The sequence below is a fragment of the Callionymus lyra genome, chromosome 15 (assembly GCF_982586985.1).
Source record: "Callionymus lyra chromosome 15, fCalLyr1.hap1.1, whole genome shotgun sequence".
Lineage (NCBI taxonomy): Eukaryota > Metazoa > Chordata > Actinopteri > Syngnathiformes > Callionymidae > Callionymus > Callionymus lyra.
Window position 1 is genome coordinate 14,910,534 of NC_141832.1, and position 12,793 is coordinate 14,923,326.

The window sequence follows — 12,793 nt, forward strand, 5'->3', positions numbered from 1 at the left end:
TGTTGAATGTCATACTATAAACAGATGCATTCATTGAAAATTCTATTCACTTTATTTTTACATAAATTAGGGGACATTATTTCTTCTGAGGGCCTGTCAAGACGAAAATACAAACAAAAAGATAGGCTAAAATGTTTTATATTATTGAATATTATTTCATTTTAGAAATATTCAATCCTATTTTTTAAGTAGAGGGACAAAAGTTACACCATAAATAACCGTAAGTGAGAATTAAAAAAAAATCTTTAACATTTAGATAATGACAACACATTAGATAATAAGATGAATAAGATAGTTCACCCTTAATTATATTTAAAAAACAAGACATGTCAAGTAATAATATCTAATATATAATTAGATATTATATATAATGGTATGTATACATAATAGCATTAATACAATAGTTTAATAGTAATATATAATAAACTAACAAACAATAGTAAATATATAATATTAAAATATAATTTTCATCAGATAGACAAGAAGTGGGAAAAAAAAAATGGAAACCTTGAAAATAATGTACTGTAACAACACATTCAACAAATAATAATGAAGACATTTGTACGTGATAAGTTTGTACTCTGACCCAATTCTGCACTACTTTTTAAAATGTCTTATTTAATTAAATTGTATTTATTTCACTGGTTGAGTTGATCCTGGTTTACCTCAGACCAACACCATTGAGCTCATGATGACGAAGACTGACAGGATGTGACAGGAAGATGTTTATTGTTACACTTCAGAACAACAAGTCAAGATCATCCACGATTTTCTTACAGTTTATTTTACGCTGAAGTTAAACCTCAGTCTTTAATCCTGTCATCACAAAGGAAATACTTCAAGATAATATATAAACCCCTCCACCCATTACACAAATATACTTTTCATTGATCAAACAAAAAAGCAAGATTCAAACAGCATGTTAAGGTCCAGATCAAATAAAATCCTTTTGAAACATAGTTCACGAGTTTTGATTTATTTAATGACCACAAATATGGTGGAATGATGGAGTTACTTCATCTAAAAGGTCTGTCTGTCACCTCTGTGTGTCATAGTTACACACTAATACACAGGAGTCCCAGAAAATCAGGTAAGTTATGATTATGTCTATGATTTCTTTACCACCACCACCACTACTACCACCACTACTTTGAGGCTAATGGTGGCAGGACTTGATAAGCTTCTGCTTCTCCCGCTTTCCCTTTCAGGACATTCATGTAATATGTGAATTACGATGAAATGTGCTGTTGATGATTTAAACTGTCATGCCCGAAATAAACAATATTCATTCATTTCTCTCCTCTGGTCCTGAACCGTGTTCAGGAAACATCAGTAGATTCTGATCCACAGACCTCAGAGCCCGAGCTCATTCTTGTATATATAAATATATATATATGATATAAAGATAATAGCATCAATACAATTAGGGCTGAACGATTAATTGCATTTGCGATATAATCATGATTATATTATATAATTACTTAATAACTTTAGCTTGAGAATCAAAGAGAAATACATTTTAATGTAAAGTTAATCATTAATTGTATTAGATTTAAAAAATGCATAAAAAAGAAGACATTGGAAAAAAATTGCAATATTCTGGAAAATAATCACAATTTTATGTTTTTTTAATAATCGTTCAGCCTTAAATACCATTGTATAATGGTAATATATATTAGTTTAATTAGACTATTTGGTTCCTGTCTGAAGAGATTTCCAACTCCACGTCAGTTTCCTGAAGGAAAAAAAAAAAATTCATTAAATGTAATTCCAGTTGAAATACAGTGAGCAACAAAATATAAAAACAGTTTAGGTTGTTTTTTATTCTTACTGGTTCAGCAGGAAGATTTTGTTTTGTCAGCAGTGGCTCCTTTGTTTTCTGCTCCATCTCAATCTCTACTTTGTCAGAACTACAAACAGAAGCAACACAGATTTAGTGATTTGTTTTAAGTAGAAAAACAGAATTAATGCAGTTTAAGACATTCACGTCCATATGTGAGGAGAAACATTAGAATTAAACATAATTAATCTTATGAATCTATTTTTACTCTCTAATCGAATAGTTTTTGTGGCAAATCAAAAGATTGATATTTAAGAAAAAAGTGGCTTCAGTTGTTTTATTTTTAAACAGATGTGAAAAAATAAGGATTTTATTAGATTATCACAGAGAAGGTTGTGTTAGTATGTGTTAGCATTAAAAATAAAAACTGACCTGGCAGGAGCTGGTTCGTTGTTTAGCTTCTGGCGAATCCATTGAAGAAATTTGGTCCAAATTCTGATGCAAAAAGTTTTCATCAGTTCTTGGATGGTACAAAATTACTATATGGAAACATTTGAGATATTTATTGAACAGAAAAGTTTCACCTTTTGTTGTTCCTCATGCAAAACCATATCAGTGCAATAATAACAAAGATCAGCGCTGGGATCAGGACTGAGATCAGGACTGCGAGAACAAAATACAAATGTGTTATTTAAACAGTGTAATGTGAAGATATAAAGTGGCGCAGAATGATTTACTGGTGCCGATGGAGGGGCCGGAGGCGTTCCTGGTGATGGGGCTGATGGTGGGCCTGGTGGTGGGCCTGGTGATGGGGCTGATGGTGGGCCTGGTGGTGGGCCTGGTGGTGGGCCTGGTGATGGGGCTGATGGTGGGCCTGGTGGTGGGCCTGGTGGTGGGCCTGGTGGTGGGCCTGGTGGTGGGCCTGGTGATGGGGCTGGTGGTGGTGCTGGTGGTGGGCCTGGTGGTGGGCCTGGTGATGGGGCTGATGGTGAGCCTGGTGGTGGGCCTGGTGGTGATGGGGCTGACTTTGAATTTTATATTGTTTTTCAGGTCAAACTTTTAAAACAGAAAAAGCTCAAAATTAAATAACGAACTTACTAATGATCTGCACATGCGTCACTTGGTTACAGTATCTGCTGCTGACAATTATCAAGAACACAAAATAATACACTTTACTAAGAATTTAAATCAAGATGAAATCTTGTTATCAGGTAAATGATTAAGAGTTTGCTTTTGGATTTTGGAGCTGAAATAACAACACAGTATTCGTGAGTCCGTAAAGTGAAAATAATAGAGGATTAAGATACATTTTCTGTAGTGATTTCAATTTTTCTTTATTGTAAAAAAAATAAAAGAATCCATTAATCTGTGTAATACAATAAAATGAAGTTAACCAACACTAAAACAATCTCGAGATTTTAGGCCAAACTTATAATGGTATATATGAACAAATAAACATGTCACTCACATCGAACTCCACTTTCAGATTTTGGCATGTTCTCAGGACGGCTTCAGTCCTGGTAAAGTTCCCCCATTCATAATTGTTTACAGTGCCATTGTCACTCAGCTCAGAAATTAGTATTTCCTCCTGTTAACAAGATGGAAGAAACAATTTAACTGCATAAAACAAACATAATCCTTAACATAGTAATAGTAAATACTCACATTATCATATACCCTGATGGTCGTCGCATTACCATGTTCATATTTGAACCAGCCCTCAGGAGTCTTTATTTCTTCACATTTAACATTGATCACTTCTGTGAGAGAAGAAACATCATTTGTGTTCACAAAACAAGTTCACTCGAAAAAAAATAACATTTTTAAAAGTCCAGTATTACTTACTTGTGTTGGCAACAGTAACCAAAGACATCCCGAGAAGGAGAATCCCACGAACCATGTTACCCTAAAAAAATATATAACTATTATTAAATGGTGTTGACCTTGAAAATGGAAGCAAAGTCCTGGAATGTTTGTGTTTATTTATACTTTACCTTCAAGTAACAAAGTGATTTAACATAAAATAAGAACAACAGACTGAATATAATACTTTAATAAATCAACTCAGTGGTTTGTGTGGTAATACAAGGGCATTTTCAGATTCATGGTTTATATTAAGGATCTTCTTTTGCTGTAGAAAACATTTTATTTACCCAAATAATCGTGTTCAAATCTCTCGTGAGCCACATAAAACAAATAGACCTGATTATGCTTCAGTTAAAGCTTCATTTTTTTCAGCTCAAACAAACAACACAACAACAAACATAAAATGGCTGAATCCGGAAATGTATATTTCATTGTTTCATGTCATTGCATCATCTTAATACGAAACAACTAATGCTGACAACATGACATGATTTATTAACACACATGAAAGTTGAATTAAAAGTTTCGCAATTGGTGCTTAATGATCGATTTAAATATACATAGATTTGTTTTTATATTTGTTTTATTATATATTTAAGTCAAATCACTTCATGAACTTGTGACGTCAGCGCTTGATAACGCGAAACTTTTGTCTTTCGAGTTGAATGAAAGTTTGAACCAGAAGTGTCAGTAGAATCTTCAGACATATACATTACATTAAATTAAATCAAACAATCCAGCGACTGGACTCACCGTGGACCTCGAAGTTGACGTGACGCAGGTGCGAAGAAAAGAACGAGCCGAAAACGTCACAACACTCAAATGAATTACATTTCCGTAGTGAACTACAATACCCACACTGCCTTGCGCCAGAGTAAGGCGAAGAGCAATTCCTTCCCCGTGAATAAACGTGAGTCTACCGAGTCCCGAAGAATGTCAACACACATGAAAGTTGTCTTAAAAGTTTCGAGATTGGTACTTTAATAAGTGTTTAAATGATCGATTTAAATATAAATAAAATATATATTTTTTTATTATTATTAAATATTTAACTTCACTTCGAAAACTTTTGTTTTTTTTCAAGTGAAATGAAAGTTCAAGTTTAAATCCCAAATGTCAGTAGAGTCGTCAGACATGTAGCACTTTCACTTTTATCAGGTAAAATGTAATTAAGGGATAACATAGTATGGGCAGGTTGTTATTAAATTATTGATTATTATTATGTTTAGCTCTTTTTGTAAATAAAACATGTATTTGTAAATCTATTCAAGTCCAGTTGCATCAAAAGTAACTTATGTCTAATTAATTTTATTTTCTAAGAGGGTTTTATTTAAAAATGTATGACTGAGGTAGTATCAACAATCAAGTGTCATTTGTACGCTGCACTGCTTATTACATTGCAGTGATCCTAATAAGTAAGTAAGTAAGTAATTTGTATTTATAGTTCGCTTTTCCAGACCAGGGTCACAAAGCGCTTAAACAATCAAAATATATACTAAAAAGATCAAGATAACACAGAAAAACACAGGTGTCCCAGAAAATCAGGGAAAAGCACGAATAAAAATGTCTTAAGAAGTTTCTTAAAGGAGTCAGTAGATCATCAAACACAGAGAAAGATCGTTCCAAAGCTTAGGATCAACAGCCTGGAAGGATTTCTCTCCTCTGGTCCTGAACCGTGTTCAGGAACCATCAGTAGATTCTGATCCACAGACCTCAGAGCCCAGGCTGGGGTGTAAGGCTGGATCAGATCAGTGATGTAAGGAGGAGCCTGACCATGAATAGATCTGAAAGTAAGAACCAGAATTTTAAAGTTGATCCTGAAATAAACTGGCAGCCAGTGAAGAGTTTTAAGGATCGGAGAAATGTGAGTTCTCCTACTTGAGCGGGGTCAGAATTCTCGCTTCAGAGTTCTGAATCATGTAATCATAATTTTATCCCACCTTTTTTCAATATAATATTTCATTTTAAAACATTATGTTATATTGTGACATTATCCTAAGCATACCTTTCATATTTGTTTCATCCATCACTTCAAAATGTTTTTTATATATTAAAATATTCCTTCTAATAATGTCTGTCTATCTGGTCTGAGGTTTGAAAAACAAACCCTTTGAAAAAAGCTTGACAAATGAGCGATTTATGATCACTTTTATAGTGTAAACACATAATACAACACGAGCATCAAAAAGTAATAAAACATAAAACACAAAAATAACAACTGGGTTTAATTATATTATTCCATTGAAAATAATTGAAAGTTAAAACACCATATAAACGGCTGGGTTACACACACACTAGAGAAAAGTAACAACGTTCATTTATACACAGAAATATAACCAAAAACATGAACAATAATAGAAACTTATTGTTTAGTCTCACCTGGGAGTGACAAGCGAGTGTTTTTGATTCAAATCCAGGAATGATGACACACTCGTGTCTCAGTCTTGTATTTATCATGTGTCCATTTATTTATTTTAACCAACAATGTCAATGTCATTTTAAAATTTAAATTTAAATTCAATTTAAAAGTTATATCATTATAACTACACATTTATTTTAAATATCATATAATACAACTCATAAAAGCTTGGTAAAATATTCCACTGGATTATGATTGAAGACCTGAAGATCTTGACTACTATCCTGGTAGATTTGGAGTAATTTTACTGTAGAAATTTGAAATAAATGATCATTAATGATGACATTTAAAAAATTACATTTTGAAAAAATTCTTAAAAAGTTTAGTGAAAAATTCGACTGGATTATGATTCATGAAGACGTTGGATACTATCCTGGTAAATTTGGATGTCTTCAAATTTACCAGGATCGTAGCCATGTCATTTTTTTAAAGCCTACTTTTTAAAATGTCTAATTTAATTAAATTGTATTTATTTTACTGGTTGAGTTGATCCTGGTTCAACTCAGACCAACACCATTGAGCTCATGATGACGAAGACTGACAGGATGTGACAGGAAGATGTTTATTGTTACACTTCAAAACAACATGTCAAGATCATCCACGATCTTCTTACAGTTTCTACACCGAGTCACAAAGGAAATACTTCAAGATAATATATAAATCCCTCCACCCATTACACAAATATACTTTTCATTGAGCAAACAAAAAAGCAAGATTCAAACAGCATGTTAAGGTCCAGATCAAATAAAATCCCTTTGCAACATTGTTCACGAATGTTTATCCATTTAATGACCACAAATATGGTGGAATGATGGAGTTACTTCATCTAAAAGGTCTGTCTGTCACCTCTGTGTGTCATAGTTACACACTAATACACAGGAGTCCCAGAAAATCAGGTAAGTTATGATTATGTCTATGGTTTCATTTCTTTCACCACCACCACTACTACTACTATTTTGAGGCTAATGGTGGCAGGACTTGATAAGCTTCTGCTTCTCCCGCTTTCCCTTTCAGGACATTCATGTAATATGTGAATTACAATGAAATTTGATGTTGATGATTTAAACTGTCATGCCCGAAATAAACAATATTCATTCATTTCTCTCCTCTGGTCCTGAACCGTGTTCAGGAAACATCAGTAGATTCTGATCCACAGACCTCAGAGCCCGAGGTCATTCTTGTATATATAAATATATATATATGATATAAAGATAATAGCATCAATACAATTAGGGCTGAACGATTAATCGCATTTGCGATATAATCGTGATTATATTATATAATTACTTAATAACTTTAGCTTGAGAATCAAAGAGAAATACATTTTAATGTAAAGTTAATCACTAATTGTATTAGATTTTAAAAATGCATAAAAAAGAGGACATTGGAATAAAAATTGCAATATTCTGGAAAACAATCACAATTTTATGTTTTTTTAATAATCGTTCAGCCCTAAATACCATTGTATAATGCTAATATATATTAGTTTAATTAGACTATTTGGTTCCTGTCTGAAGAGATTTTCAACTCCACGTCAGTTTCCTGAAGAAAAAAAGAAAAAAAGACATTAAATGTAATTCCAGCTAAACTACAGTGAGCAACAAAATATTAAAACAGTTTAGGTTGTTTTTTATTCTTACTGGTTCAGCAGGAAGATTTTGTTTTGTCAGCAGTGGCTCCTTTGTTTTCTGCTCCATCTCAATCTTTACGTTGTCAGAACTACAAACAGAAGCAACACAGATTTAGTGATTTGTTTTAAGTAGAAAAACAGAATTAATGCAGTTTAAGACATTCACGTCCATATGTGAGGAGAAACATTTGGAATTAAACATAATTAATCTTATGAATCTATTTTTACTCTCTAATCGAATAGTTTTTGTGGCAAATCAAAAGATTGATATTTAAGAAAAAAGTGGCTTCAGTTGTTTTATTTTTAAACAGATGTGAAAAAATAAGGATTTTATTAGATTATCACAGAGAAGGTTGTGTTAGTATGTGTTAGCATTAAAAATAAAAACTGACCTGGCAGGAGCTGGTTTGTTGTTTAGCTTCTGGCGAATCCATTGAAGAAATTTGGTCCAAATTCTGATGCAAAAAGTTTTCATCAGTTCTTGGATGGTACAAAATTACTATATGGAAACATTTGAGATATTTATTGAACAGAAAAGTTTCACCTTTTGTTCTTCCTCATGCAAAACCATATCAGTGCAATAATAACAAAGATCAGCGCTGGGATCAGGAATGAGATCAGGACTGCGAGAACAAAATACAAATGTGTTATTTAAACAGTGTAATGTGAAGATATAAAGAGGCGCAGAATTATTTACTGATGCTGATGGTGGGGCAGGAGGCGTTCCTGGTGATGGGGCTGATGGTGGGCCTGGTGGTGGGCATTGTGATGGGGCTGGTGGTGGGCCTGGTGGTGGGCCTGGTGATGGGCCTGGTGATGGGCCTGGTGATGGGCCTGGTGATGGGGCTGGTGGTGGGCCTGGTGGTGGGCCTGGTGATGGGCCTGGTGATGGGCCTGGTGATGGGCCTGGTGGTGGGCCTGGTGGTGGGCCTTGTGATGGGGCTGGTGGTGGGGCTGGTGGTGGGCCTGGTGATGGGCCTGGTGATGGGCCTGGTGATGGGGCTGGTGGTGGGCCTGGTGATGGGCCTGGTGGTGGTGCTGGTGGTGGGCCTGGTGGTGGGCCTGGTGGTGGGCCTGGTGGTGGTGGGCCTGGTGGTGATGGGGCTGACTTTGAATTCTATATTGTTTTTCTCGTCAAACTTTTAAAACAGAAAAAGCTCAAAATTAAATAACGAACTTACTAATGATCTGCACATGCGTCACTTGGTTACAGTATCTGCTGCTGACAATTATCAACAACACAAAATAATACACTTTACTAAGAATTTAAATCAAGATGAAATCTTGTTATCAGGTAAATGATTAAGAGTTTGCTTTTGGATTTTGGAGCTGAAATAACAACACAGTATTCGTGAGTCCGTAAAGTGAAAATAATAGAGGATTAAGATACATTTTCTGTAGTGATTTCAATTTTTCTTTATTGTAAAAAAAATAAAAGAATCCATTAATCTGTGTAATACAATAAAATGAAGTTAACCAACACTAAAACAATCTCGAGATTTTAGGCCAAACTTATAATGGTATATATGAACAAATAAACATGTCACTCACATCGAACTCCACTTTCAGATTTTGGCATCTTTTCAGGACGGCTTCAGTCCTGGTAAAGTTCCCACATTCATTATTGTTTACAGAGTCATTGTCACTCAGCTCAGAAAATAGTATTTCCTCCTGTTAACAAGATGGAAGAAACAATTTAACTGCATAAAACAAACATAATCCTTAACATAGTAATAGTAAATACTCACATTATCATATACCCTGATGGTCTTCCCATTATCACCATGTTCATATTTGAACCAGCCCTCAGGAGTCTTTATTTCTTCACATTTAACATTGATCACTTCTGTGAGAGAAGAAACATCATTTGTGTTCACAAAACAAGTTCACTCAAAAAAAGAACATTTTTAGAAGTCATCAAGTATTACTTACCTCTTGTGTTGGCAACAGTAACCCAAAAAATCACGAGAAGGAAAATCACACGAGCCATGTTACCCTAAAAAAATATATAACTATTATTAAATTATGTTAACTCTGAAAATGGAAGCAAAGTCCTGGAATGTTTGTTACTTGAAGGTAAAGTATAAATAAACACAAAGTGATTTAACATAAAATAAGAAGATCAACAAACTGAATATGATACTTTTATAAATCAACTCTGTGGTTTGTGTGGTAATACAAGGGCATTTTCAGATTCATGGTTTATATTAAGGATCTTCTTTTGCTGTAGAAAACATTTTATTTACCCAAATAATCGTGTTCAAATCTCTTGTGAGCCACATAAAACAAATAGACCTGATTATGCTTCAGTTAAAGCTTCATTTTTTTCAGCTCAAACAAACAACACAACAAGAAACATAAAATGGCTGAATCCGGAAATGTATATTTCATTGTTTCATGTCATTGCATCATCTTAATACGAAACAACTAATGCTGACAACATGACATGATTTATTAACACATGAAAGTTGAATTAAAAGTTTCGCGATTGGTGCTTAATGATCGTTTTAAATATAAATAAGTAATAGATTTGTTATATATTTAAGTCAAATCACTTCATGAACTTGAGCGCTTGATAACGCGAAACTTTGTCTTTCGAGTTGAATGAAAGTTCAAGTTTGAACATACATTGAATTAAGTCAAACAATCCAGCGACTGGACTCACCGTGGACCTCGAAGTTGACGTGACGCAGGTGCGAAGGAAAGAACGAGCAGAAAACGTCTCAACGCCCAAATAAATGACATTTCCGTAGTGAACTACAATACCCACACTGCCTTGCGCCAGAGTAAGGCGAAGAGCAATTCCTTCCCCGTGAATAAACGTGAGTCTACCGAGTCCGGAAGCATGTCAACACAAATGAAAGTTGTCTTAAAAGTTTCGAGATTGGTGCTTTAATAAGTGTTTAAATTATCGATTTAAATATAAATAAAATATTTTTTTTTTTTATTATTATTAAATATTTAACTTTACTTGGAAAACTTTTGTTTTTTTTCAAGTGAAATGAAAGTTCAAGTTTAAATCCCAAATGTCAGTAGAGTCGTCAGACATGTAGCACTTTCACTTTTATCAGGTAAAATGTAATTAAGGGATAACATAGTATGGGCAGGTTGTTATTAAATTATTGATTATTATTAATGTTTAGCTCTTTTGTAAAACAGAAAAAAATGTATTTGTAAATCTATTCAAGTCCAGTTGCATCAAAAGTAACTTCTGTCTAATTAGTTTATTTTCTAAGAGGGTTTTATTTAAAAATCTATGACTGAGGTAGTATCAACAATCAAGTGTCATTTGTACGCTGCACTGCTTATTACATTGCAGTGATCCTAATAAGTAAGTAAGTAAGTCATTTGTATTTATAGTGCGCTTTTCCAGACCAGGGTCACAAAGCGCTTAAACAATCAAAATATATACTAAAAAGATCAAGATAACACAGAGAAAAACACAGGTGTCCCAGAAAATCAGGGAAAAGCACGAATAAAAATGTCTTAAAGGAGTCAGTAGATCATCAAACACAGAGAAAGATCGTTCCAAAGCTTAGGATCAACAGCCTGGAAGGATTTCTCTCCTCTGGTCCTGAACCGTGTTCAGAAACCATCATTAGATTCTGATCCACAGACCTCAGAGCCCAGGCTGGGGTGTAAGGCTGGATCAGATCAGTGATGTAAGGAGGAGCCTGACCATGAATAGATCTGAAAGTAAGAACCAGAATTTTAAAGTTGATCCTGAAAGAAACCGGAAACCAGTGAAGAGTTTTAAGGATGGGAGAAATGTGAGTTCTTCTACTTGAGCGGGGTCAGAATTCTCGCTTCAGAGTTCTGAATCATGTAATCATAATTTTATCCCACCTTTTCTCAATAGAATATTTCATTTTAAACATTTTGTTATATTGTGACATTATCCTAAGCATACCTTTCATATTTGTTTCATCCATCACTTCAAAATGTTTTTTATATATTAAAATATTCCTTCTAATAATGTCTGTCTATCTGGTCTGAGGTTTGAAAAACAAACCCTTTGAAAAAAGCTTGACAAATGAGCGATTTATGATCACTTTTATAGTCTAAACACATCATTCCTCTACAGACGTGATGCACTGTAGGAGCGAGTAGGACTGTACCAAGATGGCCGCCCTGTATACACACCACTCTAGTGGGCGGCAGCAGTTGATGCGGCGTCTTAGTATATATGTCTATGGTTTTCGTGCACTTTTAAGACCGTGAGTGAGAGCGCATCCAAAAGTTTGGATTTTGAACGCAGAGAAGCCAGGAATCCTCAAAGAAAGGCGGCAACCACTGTACAAATATCTTCCCTCAGAGACCTTGAGTCGCTAACATTAAAACAGACTTTTATTTGTGTCTACAACTCTGAAAAGAAACACTCTGAGAATAATCCCATTCCTTAGTCGACATGAGAGTTGAGAGTAGTGTTAGATTAAAAAGTATTATACACTATACGTATACGCCATACTTAAATTAATGCTAAAGATAATCAAAATATAAAGTATAAATTACTCACTTCATCTAATAGCTTAAACATTTGAATATACATTCACAATCAACATTTCACTCAGACTGATTTACACCGTTTCAAGACAAGCTTGAAACAGAATTAGAGACATGACACCGGTTATTTAAAAAACGTCTGTTTGTCGGCCTTTTCACACCTTGGGTCGTGGATCAAATAACGAAGCGAGACACATCCAGGAGGGGGGGGCTGGAAGACGGAGGCCCCCGTCCGAGAACATTTGAATCTTAGATTGCAAGAGGGCAAGTTAGGAAGTTCGCTCTACGGGTGATCGAGACACATGCAACTTGAAAGAACCAGTTGCCCCGGAAATGACGACCCTCTGGGCGGGAAATTTGCCTTAAATATCACGATGTTTCTACGGCTCGAGACCGTTTCTCCCGGGGATATTGAACTGTACAGTTGCCTGAAGAAAGTGCGACCGATCGATCGTAAAGCTTGTATTTTGTTTGACTTGAAGCGGCGAATAAACGACCCGTGACACTCTACATTGACCATTTCTCTCCACAAAGCGAAGAATTAAGACCCGGGAGCAGGAAGTGACGGCATGTTGGAGCGACCGGAACGGACTCC

At 34.8% G+C, this 12,793-nt stretch overlaps 2 protein-coding genes across 6 annotated transcripts; both read right to left on the bottom strand.

The window, feature by feature from the left end:
• Nucleotides 1-1,125: 1,125 nt before the first annotated feature.
• On the bottom strand, nt 1,126-4,477 carry LOC148065057 (uncharacterized). 3 transcript variants are annotated; one of them, XM_087808448.1, is made up of 9 exons: nt 4,400-4,477; nt 3,626-3,686; nt 3,446-3,540; nt 3,249-3,368; nt 2,518-2,836; nt 2,365-2,443; nt 2,213-2,275; nt 1,832-1,910; nt 1,126-1,735 (listed from the first exon to the last, which is right to left on the bottom strand). In XM_087808448.1, the coding sequence occupies exons 2-9, from the start codon at nt 3,678-3,680 to the stop codon at nt 1,685-1,687; spliced, it is 861 nt and encodes a 286-aa protein (XP_087664574.1). In that variant the 5' UTR covers nt 3,681-3,686; nt 4,400-4,477; the 3' UTR covers nt 1,126-1,684. The 3 variants fall into 3 exon arrangements, 2 of the variants coding, with proteins under 2 accessions (XP_087664574.1, XP_087664573.1); XM_087808447.1 differs by lacking the exon at nt 4,400-4,477 and adding an exon at nt 3,934-4,023; XR_015713372.1 differs by lacking the exon at nt 4,400-4,477 and adding an exon at nt 3,934-4,023 and having other exon boundaries at nt 1,700-1,735; nt 2,518-2,786.
• Nucleotides 4,478-6,613: 2,136 nt separating this feature from the next.
• LOC148065058 (uncharacterized) lies at nt 6,614-10,447 on the bottom strand. 3 transcript variants are annotated; one of them, XM_087809067.1, is made up of 9 exons: nt 10,361-10,447; nt 9,628-9,691; nt 9,444-9,541; nt 9,247-9,366; nt 8,393-8,834; nt 8,240-8,318; nt 8,088-8,150; nt 7,706-7,784; nt 6,614-7,607 (listed from the first exon to the last, which is right to left on the bottom strand). In XM_087809067.1, exons 2-9 carry the CDS (start codon nt 9,683-9,685, stop codon nt 7,557-7,559), a joined length of 990 nt encoding a protein of 329 aa, XP_087665193.1. In that variant the 5' UTR covers nt 9,686-9,691; nt 10,361-10,447; the 3' UTR covers nt 6,614-7,556. The 3 variants fall into 3 exon arrangements, with proteins under 3 accessions (XP_087665193.1, XP_087665194.1, XP_087665192.1); XM_087809068.1 differs by having other exon boundaries at nt 10,324-10,364; XM_087809066.1 differs by lacking the exon at nt 10,361-10,447 and adding an exon at nt 9,942-10,031.
• Between the last annotated feature and the right edge of the window lie 2,346 nt (nt 10,448-12,793).